Source organism: Crotalus tigris, unplaced genomic scaffold (assembly GCF_016545835.1).
Source record: "Crotalus tigris isolate CLP2741 ecotype Arizona unplaced genomic scaffold, ASM1654583v1 scf7180000023713.2527936, whole genome shotgun sequence".
NCBI classification, from domain to species: Eukaryota; Metazoa; Chordata; class Lepidosauria; order Squamata; family Viperidae; genus Crotalus; species Crotalus tigris.
The window spans coordinates 529,933-553,638 of NW_024100135.1; the positions used below are offsets into that span (position 1 = coordinate 529,933).

The 23,706-nt window shown below is 37.0% G+C and overlaps 2 protein-coding genes across 3 annotated transcripts; one reads left to right on the plus strand and one right to left on the minus strand.

Moving 5' to 3' along the window:
* Positions 1-1,036: 1,036 nt before the first annotated feature.
* On the plus strand, positions 1,037-20,580 carry GALM (galactose mutarotase). The gene is made up of 8 exons (XM_039320914.1): positions 1,037-1,259; positions 6,410-6,564; positions 8,911-9,117; positions 9,917-9,998; positions 11,967-12,105; positions 14,039-14,213; positions 14,810-14,898; positions 20,442-20,580. The coding sequence occupies exons 1-7, from the start codon at positions 1,070-1,072 to the stop codon at positions 14,885-14,887; spliced, it is 1,026 nt and encodes a 341-aa protein (XP_039176848.1). The 5' UTR covers positions 1,037-1,069; the 3' UTR covers positions 14,888-14,898; positions 20,442-20,580.
* On the minus strand, positions 17,723-23,019 carry SRSF7 (serine and arginine rich splicing factor 7). 2 transcript variants are annotated; one of them, XM_039320915.1, is made up of 9 exons: positions 22,864-23,019; positions 21,786-21,966; positions 21,527-21,703; positions 20,605-20,679; positions 20,426-20,527; positions 19,277-19,330; positions 18,878-18,913; positions 18,347-18,388; positions 17,723-18,042 (listed from the first exon to the last, which is right to left on the minus strand). In XM_039320915.1, exons 1-9 carry the CDS (start codon positions 22,889-22,891, stop codon positions 17,988-17,990), a joined length of 750 nt encoding a protein of 249 aa, XP_039176849.1. In that variant the 5' UTR covers positions 22,892-23,019; the 3' UTR covers positions 17,723-17,987. The 2 variants fall into 2 exon arrangements, with proteins under 2 accessions (XP_039176849.1, XP_039176850.1); XM_039320916.1 differs by lacking the exon at positions 18,347-18,388.
* Between the last annotated feature and the right edge of the window lie 687 nt (positions 23,020-23,706).

Consider the following 23,706-nt stretch of genomic DNA (forward strand, 5'->3'; position numbering starts at 1 on the left):
AAATAACATGTGAATTTAGTGAGTTAAATCCAAATTTCTACATACTTTATTTAAAACAGATTTGTGATCAAGACACTTTGACTATTGTTTGGGCCAGACAGTCATTTTATCATAAAGTATACTCATTTTATTTATTTATATCCTGGACAAAATCCATCTATATAGTTAAGAGTTGATACAGACTTAATAACATATCCTCTTCATCATCGTCATCATCACACTTATTTTTTCTTAGTTTTCTCCTCCATGATCATGTGACTGAATGAGTGCAAATATTGGCCGAAGATCCGGAATGTCCAGACAGCAGACAAAAGAGCTGTTTGAATTTTTGGGAATTCAAAAATTTAAAATAGCCCTTTCGCTCCTGATAAATGCAGTCCCAAACATAAATACCCTATAATAAAAGATAAAAATTATTTAATTTCTCACTTGATAACTGTGCTAAGAGATCGATATCCTTCTTTCTCGTTCTAAACGCGCAAAACTATTTTGTTCTACTTTCAAAATACCACTTTTTCATCTGAATAGACCAGGCTTCTACGCAGCAATCCTAAGAAACTACGAGTTTCATCTTGCAATTCTTCAGTTTTTATCGCGACATTCTTTCGGTTTTCCCGCTCTCCACCTTGTAGTTGAATTCTCACCTCTGCGAATGCCTACGGGACGCTATTTAGTTTTCGAATTATATATTTTGCCTCGCAGACGTGTAGGAGAGGGGCGTGAACGTTTTGCTGGAAACAAAGGGACCGAAGAAACGTGGTGGTTGGATTATTCTCTTCCTGTTTACTCTGGGGGAAGTCTCAGGGAATAAGTGAGTTTGCGCTAAATAACCGAGCGTAGGTTGTGGAATTCTGTAGAAACGTCCTTAGAAAATAGTTTATCAGCCTTCAGAAAACTTACTTCTGTATGCATCACAGTCGGCTGCCAATCTAACAAAGAGTTTTCTTGCCTCGCCACATCAGCTGATGGACAGTTGATTGCGGATGGAATCCGTTTGCCACACGTCCGTCTCATTTCCCCTCCCCGGTGCTGGCTGCTGACCTACGCTTAGCGCAAAGAGGAAGAAACAATGCTTGAGGTGAAGAAAGAAGCCTTTGGTGAATTGCCTCTTGGCGGAGGAACCGTGGAAAAATTCCTGCTCACATCCGACACAGTCGAAGTGGAAATAATAACCTTAGGCTGCATAATCACCTCCTTGAAGACTAAAGACAGAAACGGAAAGTTTTCGGACATTGTTTTAGGCTTTGATCATTTGGAAGGTGGGTTTGGTTGAGTTTTATAAGATTATTACAAAGGGGATTTCTAATTTGCTTTTAGTTACATCATTAATATGATTTTTTTTGAGGTTCCCCTAAACCAGGGGGAGGCAACCTTGGCTCTTTTATGACTCATACACTTCAACTCCCAGAGCATAGCTGACTCAGGAATTCTGGTAGTTGAAGTCCATGAGTCATAAAAGAGCCGAGGTTGCCTACCCCTGCCCTAAACCAGGGTTTTTCAAACTCAGCCGTTTTATGACTCATGGACTTCAACTACCAGAATTCCTCAGCCAGGCAGGGTGGCTGAGGAATTCTGGGAGTTGAAGTCCATGAGTCATAAAAGGGCCAAGTTTGAAGACCCCTGCCATAAACCAAGAGGAGGTCTGGCACACAAATTTTAGCAATTTCTGTAGAAGCAGTGACCTGACACCTGATCTCCAAGAGAAGGGCCCACCTACCATATCTGTAGAGGCATAGGTAGAATTTGCAGCCTTGGGTTACTAGATAGATATTGCAGTAGATGTGATCAAATATATTTTTATTGATGATGGGGAGGGGAATTCATTAAATGGAGTCAAGTGAGCCTGATCACTGGACAGGAGTCAAAGTTGAAAGAGGAATGAAATAAAACAGGGAATCCTGGTCTTTTCAGTTACATTTCATTCCCATTGCATTTAAATCATTGAAGGTTTTTCACAGGTAGCTGTCTAATTGAATTTGTTTTCATTTATAGAAGGAACCCAGCCCCCAAACTGTTCTGTTCTTATATTAGAGATGAGTGATTCAAGCACTAAAGTTCTTGTTTTGAAATGTTTGACTTCACATATTTAAGGAACATATTGCTGTGGTTTCTTTGTGCTTAGTTTCGTAAGCATGTAGTAACATAATTGAGAGTAGGATGCTTCTCCTTATATAGCTACCTCTTCTCTATTAAACTTCTCTATTAAGCCACATTCAGACAACTGTCTAAGTCTTGATAGTAGATTAGCAGAAGTGTATCACTTATGGTTGCCTCTCTAAGTATGCATCGCTCTTTAACAATTTTTGTAGGCTTTTATATGCCATGTTAATTTAGAGTAGCTGCCACAGCTGCCGTATGGCACAGAGTCCAACAGATAATCAAGACTCCAGAAAGAATAACTGCAACCAGCCTGCCTTCCATAGAAAACCTGTATATTACACAGGTCAGAAGAAGGGCTGAGAAGATACCTGCAGACCTCTCACATCCTTTACATAAACTGTTTCAACTCCTCCCTTTGAGATGGCATTACAAGGCATTGCAGCGCAAAACATCTAGACATGGGGATATCCCAAAGGTGCTTTTTCAAAAGGCAACTGGATCTTCTTTGTTTTTTCTTGAAGACATATTGCTTCTTATCCAAGAAGCTTCTTCAGTTCCTTTTGAAAAAGCACCTTGGGGACCACCATGACCTGGATGACTGAGAATCTCCGTAGACATTTAGACACTGGGACAGGTTTTTCCCTCAGGCCATGTTTCTGCTGAACATCTAATTCTCACAGTGCTATCTAATGTCTATGTGTATTTATCAAAGTAACACGGCTATAGCATTATTAGTTATTGTTTTTATTATCCTTCTTATTCCTCCTTATTGATATTATTATGATTATAATTATTCTATTCCTTTGCATATACACTGAGAGCTTCTGCACCTAAGACAAATTTCTAGTGCAGAGGTCACCAATCTTTTTGGGTTAGTGGGCCAGTGAGAAAGGGAGGGACAGACACCTTTACGCACACATGTGCACACACCCAAATGTAGCTGTGCATGCATATGCGTTAATGGGGCCACAAACACACATGCTCCGTAAATGGAGATGCTAGGGCCATCTGAGGCTAGCGCCGGTGCGAAGGTCACACTGAGGCTAGCGCAGATGTGAGTGTCGTGCCGAGGCTAGCGCAGGTGTGAGGGTTGTGCCAAGGCTAGCACCGGTGCAAGGATCACACTAAGGCTAGTGCCGGCACAAGAATCATGCCAAGGGTCGCACCAAGGCTAGCGCAAGAGCAAGGGTCGTGCTGAGACTAGCGCCAGCGCAAGAATCACTCCAAGGGTCCCACCGAGACTAGTGCAGGCACGAGAGGGAGTGGGCACACACACACGCACACATTGACCAGCCACTTATGCAGGCCGGTGGCCAACAGGCCATGGCCTGGCAGTGGGCCGCAGCCCATAGGTTGGGGACCTCTGTCCTAGTGTATCTAATCACACTTGGCCAAATAACGTATTCAGTTCAATATGTGATTTGAAGAAATAGATATGTGAAACCAAAGCCAGCCATTAGTTTTACATTTTGGTTTCTGCAAGCTTACAATGGCAGCTGCCCCAATTTCAAAGAGTAGTGATAGGTGAACCTCAAAGTTTGGTTGAAGTCCCATCTGCAACAGGTGGTAAAACCACAACATATATCATCACATTAATTTACTACCAAGACTTGAAGTATATGGGGTGAACAATCCCCATAAGAACTAAGTTCTTCTGAGTCAACAAATTCCCTATGGATGAAAAGTTCAGTTCACAAATTGGTACAGCCCAGCTCTTCTAATTTTTACAGGAAGGTAAAAATGCTTCCCTGATATCTTTAGCAGATAGAATGCTGTTTCCCTTTGCATTCTAATTATCCTTCTAAGCTTGGAAAGAGAGAAGGAAATCAATTCAAAGGTTGCAGAAATATGACTGTCTTCCCCAAACCAATTATCTCCAATTGTATTGAGCTACAACCCCCATTGATCCCACCCACCACAGTCAATCACATTCATATTGGGTATCATGGAAATTATAGCCCAATACACTTGGAGAGCTGTAGTAATTCTGCCGACCCTGGAAGTATGTGGTTATCAATCAGTAGTTCCCATATTGCATGTTAGAGATGGGAATATTTCAGAGCCTAGTAAAGGTTGAAACATATATTGGGGCTAACTGCTGTTGGAGGCTTTAGTGACTAAGTCCATAAGAAGCTAAATACAAAGGTAAATATTTTTTGTAAAGCATAAGAAATGAAACATTTATGATAATAAGCTTCATTAATCATATCTGATGGAAGTAGTCCATAAAACCATATGCCAGAATCATGTAATTAACCTTTAAGACTCAATTAGATTGTTTTTCTTGAACCAGATTAACATAGCTACACTACTAGAAACGTAACTGTATTTGATAATCTTTCTTTTGCAATGACTGTTTGGTAGCAACTGTGGTTTTCCATTTCAAGAGAGGCAGTTTCATTCTTTCACAATGATTAACAAATATATTTTTGTTCCCTATAATGCAGTGGTTCTCAACCTGTGGGTCGGGACCCCATTTGGGGTCGAATGACCATTTCACGCGGGTCACCAAACAACACAGTCTGCCATTTTTTCCCCCCTTTTCCTTAGCTGTGCTACTCCCTTTTATTCTATTGGCGTTTGAAAGCCAATAGAATAGACTCTCTTGAATAGAGTCTAATTCTATTGGCTTTCCAAAGCCAATAGGAATTGTCCAGGCTGTCTCTGCCCTGCTGAGCCCTCCAAAAGTCCCATTTTGCAAATGGTGCTGCACCAGTTGAGTAGTCCTCGACTTACGACCGGATGAGTAGTCCTCGACTTACGACTGGTTGGAGGTCGCAGCATTAAAAAGGTTGAGAACCACTGCTATAATGTAAAAAGAAGAAATTTCACTGCTTTTTGCACTCCAAAGTGAGTTTAATGCAGAAAAAGTGCTCTACTGTTGTTAAAATTATCCTAGCATTATTTATAATTAGCACATAAAAGAACATTTTCAATGAGAAGATTTCAAATGCTTAAAGATCACGTTAACCTTGTAGAGAGCATTTATCTATTTTTATCATGTTTAGTTTTGTTTTGATATGGTTTCATAAAATAACTTATCACAAAAATGGTATTATTATTAAAATTGATGTCTCTCCTGATTCTCAGCAAATTTGGGTTGAGGCCAGGTAATATTACAGAGAAGGTGATAGATGGTATTTTTTTAATCAATAGAACCCAAAGTGTGCCAACCATGCTAGATTAAAATGGCTGTAGAGACACTATGGAAGATGGGATAGCTCCTCAAGTAATCAGGCCCCATGCCATCACCTTACATCATATTTGGAAGCAAATTGGCAACCATTACAGTTCATGAAGCAGAGGTGTTACATGGGCATACCTAGGCATGTCCTTCACTCCCACACTGCTACATTCCAAACACACACACAGCCTCCTCCAGGCATTGGTACAGAACCTGAATAATTTACTGAGAGGGGGGGGGAGGGAGGGGGGGAGGGAGAGAGAGGGAGGGAGGGAGGGAGAGAAAGAGAGAGAGAGAGAGAGAGAGAGAGAGAGAGAGAGAGAGAGAGAGAGAGAGAGAGAGAGAGTCTAGCAGTTTCATGAATCTGTTGAAAAGGTGAGATGAGAGAATACAACCTTGTAGTATCCCACAAAGAAAGGGCCTATGGAGCAATCTCTCCCCTTCCACCAACACCACTGGAACTAGCCCTGGAGAAAGGAAGAGAATCAACTAAAAAAATTTCTTTAAAACAAATTTGTATAAATGAAAATAAGTGCTTTTTGAATAATTTATTTTTTTCTTATCATTTCTTTGACTCAAAACATGCACTTTATGCTTGCCCTATTTTTTTTTTTTTTTTTTTTTACCGAGAGGTGCTAAATTAAGCTAGAAAAGAGTGACTGGCCCAAATATGTGGATCTGAACTCAATACTAAAATACACTACATAACCAGACAGCAGGTTTCTCAACCTTGACAGCCATAAGCTGGGTGGAATTTAATTCCCCGAATACCCCAGGCAGAATACTAGCTGAAGAATTCTGGGAATTGAAGTCCACATGGCTTAAAATTGCCATGGTTGAAAAACATTGCCACAGAGTATACAGTCCAATAGATATTAACTTCAGTGTAGAAGTTCTGTGCACACAGCTCTTTGCAGACATGACATTGCCACCTCCATTGAAATAAACAGAGAAATCTTAATAAAGGAGTCCCTTCTTTCATAAGATATTGTTCAATTAAGATTTATTGGGTGATATACATAGGAAAGAGTGCTCTCAGTAGGCATTTAAATCTGACTAGCTTTACACTAAATTCTAACATGTATATTATACTATCCTGCTGCTCTCTTTTATTCTCTTTCTTAGGATACATCTGTAAGCACCCCTATTTTGGAGCTACCATTGGACGGGTGGCTAACAGAATTGCCAAAGGGAAATTTACAGTGGAAGGACATGAATACCAGCTGGCCCTCAATGATGGATCCAACAGTTTGCATGGAGGAGTCAAAGGGTTTGACAAGGTAGATCTGCTAGTGAACAGTTAATAATAAATTATCAGATAATATTATTCTGCTTTTTTTCTTATGGAATAATCAAGCTGGATCTTACTTTGCTAGGTAACGATGCCAGACTTTCAATATATACTGGTGCTAGATACTAGTGTATACAGGCAACTCTAGCAATGCAAGTTCCTACAAATTCTTTAGTTCAAAATATACACAAAATAGAATGCAGTCTAAACCCTTCCATGTCTAGTAAGGAAGTCTATGATGGCTAGTGTGTTAAAGATCTGAGCAAACACAACTTCTCTCCCCTTATATTTGAATAGCAAGGGAGGCTTTTGTTCTTAGAATCTTGCCAAGAGCAGCAGCTATTTGTGGGTGAAGTTTGTGTGTGTGTGTGTGGGGGGGGAATCCCAGTATCCACATTTACTCTTATTCTACTCTTCTATTCTTTGGCCAGTTGCTTATGCCTGCCCTTTTATTCCATAGTTCTTATGTTTGTTGAGAAGTCCTTGATAATGGACTTTATGAAAGGCTTGTTTATTTCATTTATTTCAATTCAATTCAATTAGAAAAGAGTTGGAAAGGATCTTGGAGGTCTTCTAGTCTAAACCCTGCTCAAGCAGGAGACCCTATATCATTTCAGACAAGTGGCTGTCCAATCTCTTAAAAACCTCCAGTGATGAAGCACCCACAACTTCTGAAGGCAAGCTGTTCCACTGGTTAATTGTTCTCACTGTTGGGAAATTTCTTCTTAATTTCAGGTTGGTTCTCTCCTTGATTAGTTTCCATCCATTGTTTCTTGTCTTGCCTTCTGGTGCTTTGGAAAATAAGTTGACCCCTTCTTTGTGGCAGCCCCCAAATTCTGGAACACACCACTCATATCACTTTAAATGACTGGGTGGTTGCAAATCTAAGGAATTTTCTTTTTGGGAAATCCTTAGGAAATTATGTCAATTGGCTTTCCTTTTATACATGTTTATTAACATCCTCAAAAGAACTCTAGTGGATTAATTAGACAGGGCCTCCCCTTAGTGAAGCCATGGTGTGTATCCTTGAGCAAGGTCTGTGTCTTCAAATGTTTGGTAATTTTATCTTTAGGAGCAGTGTCCACTATTTTCCCCAGAATAGCTCTTAAACTGACCTGCCGATAATTCCTTAGATCATCCTTTTAAAAAGATGGAGTTATTTTAGACACTTTTCAGTTTCAACTGCAGAGTCCAAACATATAGAATAGGTTGACTATATTACTTAGGAGATCCATAGTCTCAGTTTTAAGCACCTTAATAATCCTTGGATGGATGACATCATGGCCTGGTGAGTTGTTGATGTTCAATTTGTTAGTAAGACTTAACCACTTCTGTCCCTTTGTTTTTCTTTTGCCAGAGTTTATACTCATTTTTGTTTTCTTCATTAGGACTAGTCTTTCATTTCCTAAAGTGAAAGACCACTTCTAATGAAGAAAAGTAAATAAAGCTATGAGGCCCAAGAAAAAATGAATCTTAAATACTTTTTTCTTGGGCTTCATAGCTTTCTTCGTAGTGCTAATCAACCATTAGGGGCCATTTTCCTAAATTTATGAATATATTATGCTTGCTCTTTGGGTTTCCTTTTCAACAGCCTTCTAAATTTTAAACTCAAATATGATTGTGTATGATGTGTTCTTTAGATTATTGCTTTTCTGAAGGTGAAATTTATTTCATTATGGACACTATTGCCAATATGTTTGAGTACATATATTTCTGTCACCAAATCTTGAGTACTACTTAACAGTAGATCTAATGTTGCCTCCCTCCCTCATTAGTTGTATGACCAACTGCTCCAGCATATATTTTTTCTATATATTCTAATCACAGCATGCTTTATATCTAGTAATATAAGGAGGCCCCTAATGTTTTATATTAAAAACAACTGTTAATTAAAATACATTAAATTATCTTTTATAATTTTGTATGTTTAAACAATATTAATTTCTCAATATGTTCAGAAACTTCTTTATGTTCTACCTTGCTTTAAAAGTTTATGCTTAGAAAATTGCCCTCTTCACCAAATGGATTTGTCCACTGGCTTGGAAACTTCCTCTGATGGGAGAAGACTTCATCTATTAGAGGCTATTTCATTGTCTTAGAAAACAATTGAGTATAAATCTCAAGACCTATATTTAGAATAAGTAGTCCCTTTCAAGATCTTCATACAGATGTCTATACAGATACCATAGCTTTTCCCAAAGTTATGTCTTCAGTTATATTAGACTATAGTTTCTTGCTGACTAGAAATTCTAGAAGTCTGAACACATTTGAGCAGTATTTGAAGATTGGTCCAGTTGATTGATTTATTCTTTAAGCTCATCAAATTGTAATTTAGGTTATCTGGTTCCCTGAAATCCTGCCAGATGGTGTCCGCTTTTTCAGAATAAGTCCAGATGGTGAAGAGGGATATCCTGGTGAGCTGAAAGTGTGGATATCATATACACTCAAGGATGGGGAGTTAATAATTAATTACAGGGCTCAAACTAGTAAGACTACACCAGTCAATCTAACAAACCACGCTTACTTCAATCTTGGAGGTCAGGTAAGTGAGTTTCATAACCATTGCTAATGTTGCAAGAAATTTTAACAAAAGAGACAGAGCCCACATTTCTTTTTAGTGCTGAAGCCCTTGTCTACATGGAGTTATTTTTCATGTCTCTGCTAAAATCTACTACAGTAATCAAGGAAATTGTAGCATCTATTGATCATAAAGCCTAGATCCTAAATTGGACAAAATCCAACTTTTACATTTTGGAACCTTTTGAATTTGGCTCTGAAGCAAATTGGAAAGCTGTACATGTAAATTGACTTAAAGATTGCCATGTGTACAAAAATATATTCAAAATTCTCCCAACATTTTCCTATTAAGATGAAAAAAGATGAAATTACCAATGCTAATTTGTTGAAATGACAAAAATATCAATTATATTATTTTCATAATACAGATGGTCCCTAATTGTGGTCATTTAGTAACCACTTGAAGTTATTCTGATGCTGAAGGGAGGGACTTATGGCCACTCCCCCAAGTTTGATAACACTTTCTTATAAGCGGTTTTGGGTAGTGAAAGAAAAGGCTTGGGAAGCACTATTATAGGGGGTGAAGAGTTATTAATCTGTCTATACTTCATTGATGAAGGTTGGAAGTAACATATATTTATTTTTCTTTATTTTATTCTTTTTCTCTTTTTTCTATTCAAATTTAGTTTGTATCAGATTTTACCCATTGTAACAAACTTCATAATAAAAATATATTTAAAAATGAGATCTGTGTCAGAACAAAATCAACATATTATTATCTTTTTGTATCTAGTATTATAGTATTTTTTGTTTTCATAACTCAGGGCTCATCCAATATCTATGACCATGAGTTTACCATAGAGGCAGATTGTTACTTGCCACTGGATGAAACTCTGATTCCAACAGGTTGGTTAATCTGAGTGTCTTTGAAGATGAAGCTGCATTCTAAGGAGAAAAAAAACTGGGTTTGTTATCAATTTAAGATCCTGCTTTCAAATTACCATTTAACAGGTTGTATATCCCAAACTGGAATTATAGGGGAATTGTTGAGATAATGACTATCAAATGTATTGTAACATTACAGAAATTAGAACGCATAGCCTAAGCCCATGCTTTGTAATTTACATCCAGATGCGGGTTTTTTTATATATATATATTTTCTTTGCTGTGGATCTGCAGAACTAGGAATGCAGTCTTTGGTTCCAAAATGGGCAGATATTAAGCAGTTTTCCTTTTCAAAACAAATACCATAAATTGTTCTCACCCCTTCCAGTTTCTCCACTGGCCATTTCTATACCTTAATACTCAGAATGATTGTGCTGGTTGTCTCTGTTTCCCCACATATTGTACATAGGGGAACTGTTAACTCCTTTGAAGCCCAATGGGGATGGTAGTCTAGCATGGAGAGTATCAGGTTGGGAATACTATGCTAAAAGTTTAGTTCATTATAAAAGTAAACCTGACAAGTGCAGTGCTGTTTTGAGAGAAGGCCACAATGGACAATATAATTGACAATTGCTCTTAGAATCATTCTGAACATAGGCACTTGTCTTGTGTCAGTACAGATTATGGTACATCTATTCCAGTGAATATGATTTGCAATGGATCTCTGGGTTCACAGATCTATTTAAAATCTTTTAATAGGAAATGATGGCATTACTGTTTTTTGATTTGTATACCACTTGTGCTAATTTTCCAGAAGCACATCTAGCAGCAAAGGCTTTTTTAAGAGAAAAAAATAGAAGGAATGGTTACTTTCTCTCATAACTGACGTGACAAATGCACACAGGTCCCAAAAGTGTAGAAGCTTCTGTCTGCCAGCAATTTCTTTTTTTTTCCTAGGTTGGAGTAGGGATGACTGGCTATTATTACTTTAAGAATTGTGACAGATAAGGAGGGTAGAACACTTTGTACCAAGTTTTTTTTAACCTTATCAGTCAGCTAGAAGAAAAACTAATTGGCTCAAAGTATTTCCTGCCTGTTTTCAATGATGTTTATTTATATGCTACCATTATTACTTTTATAAATAACTCAAGGTGGTGATCATACATAATACTACTCCCTTATCCTATTTTCTCCAGAACAACCCTGCGAGGTAGGTTGGGCTGACAAAGAGTAACTGGCCCAAAGTAACCAACTGACTTTTATGTCTAAGGCAGAGTAGAATTCACAGTCTCCTGGTTTCTAGCCTAGTGCCTTAACCACTAGGCCAGGGGTAGGCGACCTTGGCTCTTTTATGACTCATGGACTTCAACTCCCAGAATTACTGAGCCAGCCATGCTGAGGGGAAAGGGAGAGGTTTCCAAGCTGAGCCATGCTGGCTCAGGAATTCTGGGAGTTGAAGTCCATGAATCATAAAAGAGGCAAGGTTGCCTACCCCTGCACTAGAGCAAACTGGCTTTCTGAGGCTGGCAGAAGTAAAAAGAACTAAAGACTGACTTTAAACTATTTTGGGAGAGGTTTGGGGATTAGAGCTGGAATGAATGATAACTTTGTGATGTGGAAGTACTTGATGAAAATAATTTTTAGGAAGATAGTGTTTTTTAAAATTACAGTGCATAGTAATGTATTTAGTGCAGAGACTATTTATTATCTTAACAATAGCAACTGTGAAAAGCCAACAGTCACTGTATTTTTTATGTTTCATGTCCTTTATGTTTTTATAATCATGTCTTTGGTTTTAATGTTTGTTTTTAACTTTTTATGTTTTAGCTTATATGTAACTGTAAGCTACCCAGAGTTACCCTATGGTAAGATGGGTGGCCAAAACATTTTATAAATAACCAACCAAAGAAAACACCTGAATATTTCATGCTACCTCAGTTCCTTTATATTCTCACTCCTGTTTTGACTTGTTTTCCTCTCGCTAATCAGGAAAGATCACACCAGTGCAGAATACTCCATTTGACCTGCGAAAGCCTAAAGAACTTGGGAGTCATTTGCAGAAGTTTCAGCTGAATGGATTTGATCACAACTTTTGTTTGGTCCAGAGAAAAGAACATTTCTGTGCCAGGTAAACATTTGGTTTAATTCATTTATTCTCTATATGTGATGGTTGTAAAAGTTTCACTCTAACTTTGCTTTACGCTTTTCTCTTTTGATTGATTCAATCAAAATTATTACTATTCTGTTTTTCGTAAAAAAATATACCACCAAATACCAATTTAAATTTGTTAAAATTAGAGCCCCTGCCTCCAAAGTAAAAAAGGAAAGACAATGGCGATATAGCAAAATAGTCAAGAGGATAAATTTTACTGTCTATGTAGAAAGCCAACAAAGAGGTTATCAGAGAAGAAAAAATGTTATCTGATGGAAGTCAGTTTTGGAATAGAATCTGTAACAAAATGTATTTTCATATTTTTAATGCCATGGAGGCTCATCAAAGATGTTCTTTGAGCTTTATTGAGATCTACATCTTTCTTTGGAATTTAAACTACCATTGGAAATCATAACTTTAGATTTTCCACATTTTTATATTTTATTATTTTTATCTACCTTTCATTTTTCACGAGAATATAGCAGCATAGAAAACCAGGTGTTAAAATATCAAGACCTGAGCCTGAGATTATTCTGGTCCACATTGAAATTATAATCAGTGTTATCTCTGTCATGTTACAACATAATTTGCTTCTGTTGGTTGAACAGAGAATGCTGTAAATGTACTGCAAGCACAAGTAATAGAACACAGTCAAACTAGAGTCTTGGACTTCAAGAGAGCTAATTTCAATAAACTTAGAGAGAGCTTGGGAAGGATTCCATGGATGAGAATCCTCAAAGGGAAAACAACTCAAATCACACTAATTTGATTCTGTTTGTGTATGAAGAGATTGATATCTACTTTATAATGACAACTTTGGCCTTTCTGTATTATTTAAATAGAACATAAGAATCATAGGCTGGAAGGGTCCTCAGGGGTCTAGTCCAGCTCCCTGCTCAAGGCAGGAGCCTTTTTTCATCACAAACGTTTGTTCAGTGTTTTTGAAAACCTCCAAGAGGCAAGCTATTCTATGATTATTTGTTTGGACTGTCAGAAAATTTATTCTACTCTCTTTAACAAGCTTCCACCCATTAATTCTTTTCTGGTGTTTTGAAGAATAAGTCAATCCCCTTTTCTCTATGACAGCTTCTGAAGTGAGGGGTCTTTGGTGCTCTCCGAGTTAGCTTGTTTTCTTGCAGATGTTTCATTACCCTAACTAGGTAACATCAGTACAAGTTCTGCAAGAAAACAAGCTCAAGAGAGCACTAAGGACCCCTCATTTCAACCCTGAGCTACAAATATTCTCCTTCATTGGTAGCTTCTGAAGTACTGGAAGATAGTCATGTCCCCCCCAATCCTTCTCTTTGATAGGCTAGACATACCTACTCCCTCAACCGTTCATCATATGGTTTAACCTCAACAGGCCCTTTATCGTCTTTGTTGCTCTTCTCTGCACACTTTCCAGGGTCTCAGCACCTTTTTTTGTATTGTGATGACCAGAACTAGACACCATATTCCAAGTATGGTCTCACCAGTGTGGTATAAAGTGGTACTATCAAATCATTTACTTAAAATGATGACTAGAGGTACAGTTATCTTTTTAAAGAAAATGATTTAATTCTTAAAAACTTTGATGTTAAAATTATGTGAAATGGTAATGTGTTTGTGGCAACAAATCTAAGGCTGCAATCTTATATCCTCTTGTCTGAAAATAAGGTTCATAGATTACATTTTAAAGGATTTTTTTATTTAAATCAGCACATCTTTAGCTAAAGCTCAAATGGCATGTATGGGGGAGTGGCCTCATTTTATCCCCCCCCCCAAAACCCTATATGGTAGGTTAAACCAAGGCAGTTGTGTAACATTTAAATTTAAGAAGTTTAACATTTTATCAAGACAAAAATGGAATTTCTGCAAGTAGGAGTACACAGAAAGGCTAATTTAGTAACCATCTATTGTCTTTTTTCAGAGCTTATCATCCTCCTAGTGGCCGAATGATAGAAGTTTATACAACTCAACCTGGTGTTCAATTTTATACAGGAAATTTCTTGGATGGGACTCTAAAGGGTAAAGAGGGCCAAGTGTACCTCAAGCATTCTGGTTTCTGCCTTGAAACACAAAACTGGCCAAATGCCGTGAATCAGGTACATTTTCTTAGATGCTAGAAGACACCACATAATAGTCTTGGATCACAATATATTGAAGCCATTGCCATTGTGATATTATGGATTGAGCTGTAGATTAAATGAAATATTATTCTGTGTTGGAGCTGAAGAGAAATCTTGCATTGCCATATAATAGAATTATATTTATATGCTGCTCCTTTCTCCCCCTCCCGATTTTAAATTGCATTCAAAAAGCGATCCCTTCAGTTGAAATCTAAATACAACCTTCAAAGAATGTGATTTCTCTGTATGTTGCCTAGCTCTTAATGCCAATAAATTCGACTACCAGATCGTAAACCAGATAGCTGTCAAGCACTTATCTATTAAATGTGTCCATTTTAGCCAATCTTTCCATACAATTCATATTTGTTAGAATGTAAAAAAAAATAGGTTTTGAAAAAGATTACAAATATTCCAATCATTTGGGAAATGTTTTCTATTCCAGACAAGAATATAAAGTTTGGAAAAACCTCTGAACACTGATCAGAGTATTTTGAAGCTGTTTTTAAATGCGAACAATTGAGTACAAGTGTACAAGTATGGTTCTACCTAAAGTGTGTTTTTTTTCTTTATAGTCTAATTTCCCAGACGTCCTGTTGTACCCAGAAGATGAATATAATATCACAACATGTTTCAAGTTCTCTGCATCTTAAATGAAATCATGGTAAAAATTAATTTTACAAAAATATTTTAAGTGATTAAAGCACATTCTGAATATCCTGATTATAGCACACATTTCATCAAAGAAAACCATTAAAAGGTAGTATTTGGTTAAGTCCCCTCTTCATAATAGAAAAGTAGTAAAATTTAAGTTCACTCAACAAATTGAATGTTATCATCTGTTTACCACCTTTTGACAAAGATTTTATATTTCATCTGCTCTAAATACAAATAGGAAGTGAAGTCTTAATTTAAAATCATGAAGACTTTCATTAAGCTGGTCTGTTGGCCGTGTTCCTTGACAATGCAGGTATTACTGAGACATAATAATGTGATCATAGATATTTGGCAGGGTAGTTTCCATTTATTTCAGAAGTTAACATTCCAAATATGGAATATTACTGTTGAGCACTTAGGATACTTCGAATGATTAACATTGTATAACCTTTTTAATTCAACCATAATTTTTCTGGGACCACAAGGGTTCCATACAGACTTAGGAAGAGGCAGAGCCAAAGATGTAACGTGAATATGCTGATGTCAGTTGTTAATGATTGCATATATCCTTAATGAACTGCTAGATTTCATGGTTAGGTGTACGTAAGTCTGCTCAAATCAGCTCAGCACTATAGTGTACACAATTTGTCATTTAACAGCTTAGAACTACCGGTATAGTCCGTTTCCAATCTACTGTGGGATAAGTAAGAACAGTAAGACTGTAATAGTATATCTATCTCACCAATTCATTTTTATTTTTCAAGATAAGTTAAAAAAATAATTCTCAGAATGTGGCTTAATTTTCTACTTGTGAATGAAATACAGTTCATATGGTGAATAGATAACTAGAACTGTGCTGTAATATTACCTAGCATGCTTAAAGGGACTTGAGACTGATTTCTCATTGAAATGAGATTTGCAATAAATGAATTCTATTATAAAGCACATCAAATTCAGCCATTAATGTATGATTTATTAGGCCAGACCACTTCCACAATAATCTCCAATCTTTTAGGTGATATTATACCCCCAGCAATAAGGACTCAATATAAGGGCTGAGGGGAGAGGATCTGCTTCTTAAAAAGACTAAGCATTCCGTCTCAATGCCTATTTTGAAGATTGACTGAAGCCAATCCACCTTTCCCACATACAGTAAATTGGTGCCATTTTAAATTGAATTTGTTTACTTTTTTTGGTATATAATACTCTGAGGTCCAGATTTATCAACAGTGAAACCCCCATGGATTTTGTATCAGAAAGTGTGAGTCAGACCTCTCCCACTTCAGGTAACTTACAAACCAACTCATTTTTCAAGCTTGAGGTTTACAGAACCCTTTCACATTAAAAATATAGTTGATAAATAAGGCAGTGTATATTCTATCACTATATGAACGCAGTACAAGATGGTAGATTAAGTCTGCAATTAATGGCAGTTTTTAGAAAGGAAGCTAGTGTATGGCATGCAAATGAATTTGTGTCAAAGTAGCTATGGAAGCTTTATTTCAATAAAAAAAAGTTTGTTCTCAACACAGAAAGATACTTCACCTTTTATAACTTATTTAGTTTATAGGAGTACAGTGGCCAATAGGAAGGATTATAAAAAGTGGCAAGGAAATGCAATCAGATAACTGGGGAGATACTGTAACCATGCTAAGCATTAAATTATACAGCATCCCTTAAAAAGCATTGTCAATTTATTTAATGCCCTTGCAAATTCCTTCCTTTTATTGCAGAATGCCTGCAATCCTAAAGATATATGAAATGTAGCTGAAGTCATGTGTGTCTTTGTAGAAATACTTGAAGTGTTGACAACTAGGGGCATGCAGCATTTTGCTTTTAAACTCCAAAAGGTACTTTGAGACATGGTGCTTCTTAAAGCAGAGACAAGCAATCTTGGGAAACAGTATAGCTGTACTAAGATGTTGCATACTGTTACTTGAACTGTTTTTGAATTTCTTCCTAAGACGTTTGCTATAACACTAAGTCTAGTAATAGAAAATGATTTTTTATAGTCTTGAAGTGGTTTTATTCCTCATATAAGAGGCTAAGCGTGTGGTGCAGTGTGTAAGTTATTGGACTAGGATCAGAGACAGATTTAAGTTTTCCCTTAGCCATAGAATCTAAGTGATTTTGGATCAGTCACTTCCCTATTCCATCTATTTTATAAGGTTAATTTAGGGATAAGAGACACCAACTTCATATTGAATTTCATGAGAAAAAGGAGATAAAGAAATAAAATGTGGAATAAACCTATGCTTGTTCTGTAAAAGAGTGGTTAACTGCTTTAATTTAAATAATTTTAACAAATTATTTAATAAATAATTTAATATTTTTTAATAATCCCTTGCAACTTTGACAGATAACAAAAATTGTTCTCAGTGAATTCTGCACAAGGGACCAGACGTAATACAATTTTGTCTTAAAATTTTGTTTTGGAGAGCAATAATACTGCTCTTGCCCAAATGATACTTTATCTGACAGAGACGAAGTACCTAATTGCTTTATTAAATAATTCCAGACTGGAGCCAAGTGGCCATCTGAATTTGTCTTGGGCTTATCTTTAAATAGTTAAATGTGCCTGGATTAAGACACAATAGCATCCTGCAGTATGAATTAACAGATCATATCAATATATAGTACAAAACCAGACAAGCAGCTTCTTTGATACACCATTTCAAGTCATTAAGATTGTGCCTAAATCACATAAGTCTACTGCGGGCAGTCTAATAGTAACAAGTTAATATATCCTTGCACAGCATTTTGATACAACACTAAGGCATTTGTTTGGAGTTTGCTTTTTAACATGCATTTGAAATATTAACAGAAGCAAATAACATTATAGCAAAGTTAGAAACACATTTTATTTCATGTGCCCATAAAAAGACATTTTTGAGATCATAGGATGTTGTTACATACAAGAAATTGTGCACTATAATCTACTGTAGCAGCTTTTACAGATTTTACTAAAAGATCCAGATCCTTGCTGCTTAATCCTAGAAAAGATTTTCTTCAGCGAACTAAATCCTTACATTTCTCAATAAAGAAATCCCTTAAAATTACGTAAACAATACTTTTCCTAACACGTTCTTTGCCATTCTAATCCAGTCTTTCAGGACTGATACTTCTTCGAGGGCTTCCCGATGGTGAACGGCTAGAAATAAAAAAAGAAGGGGCAAAGAGAAACCAAGTCACAAGAAGTTAATAAAAAGTTTGACTAGATTAATGGATTAGTGTTATAATCAGGCCCATTATTACTTCTAGGGCAATAATAAATTTAACCCTAATGCTTAAGTTATTTGGGTTATTCTTGTAAAAGAACATGTTAGAAATCAAGTGGAAACCATGTAAATTTTTAATGTGAAATACCAAAACAAATTTTCCACAATTCATGCACCCCCTTTCCCACAAGAAAGTTTAGCCAAGCTTTCAAAGCATTCAAGAAGCAGCATACTTACCGTGAATTAATGGAGAATGGATATAAATGGCTCATATCAAAACTGAAAAAGCAAGACTGAAGATTAAATCAAGTAAAATGCTTTTAAATACATTTCTAATTTGGATTAAACATCTAGATTTACTTTTCTTGGATAACTAACTATCATTCAAAATATAGATTATTCTGCACTATAGCAGAGTTACTCCCAAAGTTTATTCAGGGCCAGTTATAACTCTATACCTTCTCAGTCTGACTATGAGCCATTTAATTTTATTGTCCATTAAAACAATCAAGATAATGTGCTCAATAATTTAATATAAGTAAAAACTTCCTATTTTGGAGTGAGGCTCTGAATACTAATTCAAACTAGTAAAAGTTGCAAAATTTTATGTTATGTATCTATAACATTTTTTTAGTTAGATGAAGAACCTCAAATACAATATTTCTGTTTTCTCCATAGATCTATGCAGAGACCATTACTATAAATTACTTTTTCTTAGTTAACTGTAACAATAAGTAATAAGTAATTCAACCTGCAGATTTAACTTACCTTCTCTTTAAAGATGGTGATCGTGATTTAGAGCGGCTGTTGAAATATCAATTAATCTTGATTAACATTAACATACTCACTAATTTACTTTACAGTCCTGATTCTTATTTTACAAAATGCAGGTTTAATTTGACGGTAAGAAACATTTTGCAACTGTTTCTTTACCAAATATTTGGAACCAAAAGGACACTCCACAAATACAAAGTTCATAATATAGATGTCTTCATAGTATAAATTGTGTGCATGTGCACATATAAAAGAAGACTAAGGCCATTTTTCTTCAAATATAGCAAAGGCTAAATAAACAAAAAAAATCTGTTATTTTCAAATTAAGCAAAAGTTTCTAACAGTGGCAAATTTCACATTTGTTATTTTAAATGTCCACAAATGGAAGTTTACCTGCTTCTGGGACGTGAAATGGACCTCGACCTCGACCTGGATCTTGATCGAGACCTGGGTTTAAAAAAAAAAAGAGGAATTCAATACTGGTGTCCCCAGTTCCTGAATATTTCATATAAGTCAAAAAACTCAATGTGATTATTCCAGATTACTTGGGTAAATATATGCTATTAAAATAAGATTCTAGAGAGGCAGATAATATACAATCATTTACCAGGGGTTCCTTTCAGTTTAAAACAGCAGAAAACTGCAAATTTGAAGACTCCAAATCTATAAAATTCTATATGGTGTTTCCCTCGCCACCAGCATTTCTTCCCTCAGCAGTCATTTGGCAACAAAAAAAGTATTTGATTCTCCTCACTGTCACAACAGATCTCACTGGATGAGTCTAGTTGCAAGGCTTCATGTAGCTTGCTTTCTTAAAAGTGACAGGTTCAACTGGTAATGGAATTTTTTCACTATTTTTATGCTCTATCTTTCATTATATCAGTGGAGAGGCTTTTCACTCACACCAATTGGACGCTAGTGTTGCCAGTATATGATGGTGAGTGATTTCTCAATGTGCCAATGGATGCCACTGATTACCAGAGTACCTGCAATTCACTCTCATAATAAGCAATCTAAAGAATAGTATAGTTCAGTAAACTAAAGAGCACTCAAAGCAGGAAAACCAGCATTAGCTACATACAGTGAATGTCTCAATCACCAGCCAAAGTACTCCAAAAGCAAGCTATCACTTGCCTGAGCCAGATTCATAACACTGCACAAATGACTTAATCCTTAACACATGCAAAAAGATCATCCACTATAAGTAGTCCTCAACCTATGACAACTGAGCCCAAACCTTCTGATCACATGATCCCAGCACACACTGCATCACAAGTCAGTTACCAAGCATCCAAATTTTGATCATGTGACCATTGGTGTGCTGCAATGGTCATTAAATGTGAAAAATGGTCATACTTCACTTTTTTCAGTGCTATCGTAACTTTAATCACTAAATTAATGGTTATAAGTTGAGTACTACCTATACTGTACAATAAATTCAGAACACTGACAGTTGTTAAGCTGATTTGTATACACAGGAACATTGCAGCATTCAAAAACTAAGAACTACCTATTTTACAATCATAAATATTAACAAATTACCTTGATCTTTTTAAAGAACCTGAACGGGATCTACGTGGCGATACAGATCTGGATCTACGAGGAGACAGAGATCTAGATCTGCGAGCTGAGACAGACCTGGATCTAAATGGAAACAGATTTACAGTTATACTATTCTTTGCCTGCTAAAGCTACAATGCTCCACATATGTAAATGTTTACCTCCTGCCACGACTTCGGCTGCGTGAGCGAGAGTATCTTCTTCCTCTGGACCTTGAATGAGACCGAGACCGTGACCTAGTTTTAGTTATAGAGGGAAAAAAAATTAAATTACAAATTCAACAATTAGCATGTGAGCCCTCGCTGAAGCCAAAACATCAGCTATCTAAAAATTAGTGTCCATCAGATGAAAAAAATCAGGGCCTAATTGTCTCGAGTATTTTTACTACCTAATAAAAGATGATAAAATGTATAACATTTAGAATTACATAATAATATAAAACACTGTAATGTGTATTTAAAATAAACCTTGCAAGTTTGCAGGTCGACCCTCTTTGGCCCAAGGTCTAGCAGATCTAGACGATCTAGAAGTATCTATAGCCGATCGCTGCATCTAGGTGTTTTCTTCAATCTAACGACGATCAAACTGACAGCCAAATGAGCCAGGTGAGGCTTGATTGACGCAAGAAGATTTTTCTAGGTGGGAATGTGGTCAATCTGGTGTTCCTCTTTTTAAACCGGAGGGGGGCCCAATTGAAAGCCAAATTTACTGTTACGGCGATCACCGTCTCAATTTTTCTGCCCTTTAAAGAATAAGGTGAAGCTACGTGTAGATGGCTCGAGGGGATCTGGCCTCTTATGCTGATCACCTCAAGGTCTAGGAGGATCTTAATTGTCGGATTTGCAAGGCGCCTCAGCATGAAATCTTAAGGCTCGTGACATTCTGAATCAAGGCGACTGACTCAAACGAAGAAACCTGAAAGGTTTTGATCAGGTTGATTATTAACATATTAACATTTTAATACAAAATATAAACAAATGTAACATACCCATATAATTATACTATTTTTAAAATGCTTTATTAATATTTTGCTAATCAAAATTACACATAACTTAAAGACAAGATATTTGTATCTACACATACCTGCTTCTTCTCCGACGACTATAGCGATGACAATCATAAGCATAATGACCTTTCTCGCCACACTCATAACATCTATCATTAGGATCAAATGGTCGTCGAGCTGGAGGTCTATCATAGCGAGACCTACGAGGCATACCAGTTGATAATTCCACTCTAACCCTAGAACCACAGATCACCCTACAAGAGCAAAACATTTCAGTCAACATACCTAACATAAAAATGGAAGTTATTTCACAAATAAATTTTTATTCCTACTTACTTTCCATCTAGACCACGAACAGCATCTTCAGCATCCCTTGGGTCTTCAAATTCAACAAATGCAAACCCGGGAGGGTTTCGTGCAATCCACACAGTACGTAATGGTCCATAGTAGCTGAAAGCCCTTTCAAGTTCTCCTTTACCAGCGCCTGTTCCTAAGTTACCAACGTACACTTTTGTTTCTGCAAAAGTAGAAAACAGTGATCTCCAAAACGTTGTCATCTTAAGCTTAGTTCAAATATAAAGACATACTTAATGGAGCATAAGTTTCACTATAGTTGAGGAACCTTACTATACAATACAATAAGTCTTCCAGATGAATTTAACCAAGTTATCTACTTCCTGCAAAAACCGTTTCTTAGCATACTGGATATAGTAGTGATTTTTTAGGTTTTGTGATCACCGCTGTGCGATCAACGCTACTGTCTATTTTACAATTTATTTTTATTCGCCTTACACTGGCTGTTTTCACAAAAAGACAAAAGTAGTCGTCCTCCGCTGTCACACGGAGCTCCAGCCAACTACTCCAACTCGGGCCCAGCAAGCCGCTAAATCACAAGGCCAAGAAGGCATAGCAGCACATATGCTCCATCGCGCGCGTGCGCACTAGGCCATCACCGCTTCCGGGCGGTAGACACACGCGACTACTCCGGTGCAAGCCCGCCCGATGCCGCCGTTTCCCCCACCGTCTTCCTGCCCCGCCGATCACGGGCGCCGCCATCTTTAGTACCACCTCCATTTTACCCGTACACCGGTAGTAGCATTAATAGAAAGGGAGAAAAAAAATCAATTAAATCATTAAATGCCTGCCTGCTTCCACTAATATGTTCCTCAAGCAAACCAGCAGCGTATTTGCGTATTTAGGCTTAGTAATTCCAACTCGAAAGAAGTTCGCCTCGGTACATCCAGGAACTATAACATGTGCAAAATGGCGCCGGATAATTTCCTAGCGGGGCTTAACCTTATAGATACAGCTTGGTACCATCAAAAAAGTGAAATTTCACCACCTGATACGGAGAACAGACACACACATACAGATGACACCTTCCTCGCACCACCCTTGAGTTCTCGTCACTTACCTCCACCATAACGGCTATAGCGCGACATCCCTTCGCCAACGAAAAAACAACTGTCGCTGAGCGCATGCGGGTTGTAATCCTTATATAGATTGCGCCGTTATTGCGCACGCGCAGTATAATTGTGAATCGTAGCGGACTGGCGAGGCGGGAAAAAGAGTTTTTGTTTCCATAGTAACGTTAGGCTGAAAAAAGGGGATGGGAAATGAGTTGTGACGCCATTTTGAGCGACGTTAAGTGTCCCTTAAAAAGGCGTGTTTAAAATATCGCTCGTTTTAGCTTTAAAGCCGTATTAACAACGGCTGCTATTATCTGTAGTTAATATGTATTTTAGAAATCGTTTTGAGAATCGAGATTCTACCAGACTGTAGAGCGCTAGGGAAACAAACTTACTGGGTTTTTTCCCCCTAATTTTTACTTCACTTCTCTAATATTTATCAGAACCCTTGCCTATATTTATTTGTTATCAGTGCCATCTTAGTTGACCTTTAAAAATAACACAACGCCGAACACGGTTAGTATCTGGGTGGGCGATCACTAAAAACTGTAAAACTCTGGGCTAGATCCGGAAGAGCTGCAGAAGCAAGCCAATCAAAGCTACTTCCTGCTCTTGTCAAAACAATATCAATAAAGCCGCCAAAATTCGAGGTCCAGCTACGGGAAACATTTTTACCTTTAAAGTAATTGTCTTTTCGAAGCAGCTTACATAACTTAACAAAACTTTCACATCCAAAATAAGATCATCAATATATAACGAGGGCCAGAAGATAAATCTTTTAAAAGGTGAATCCTAAAAATCCGGAGCAGAAAGAGGAACTATAAAGTAACCGTGGAAATGGAATCGCC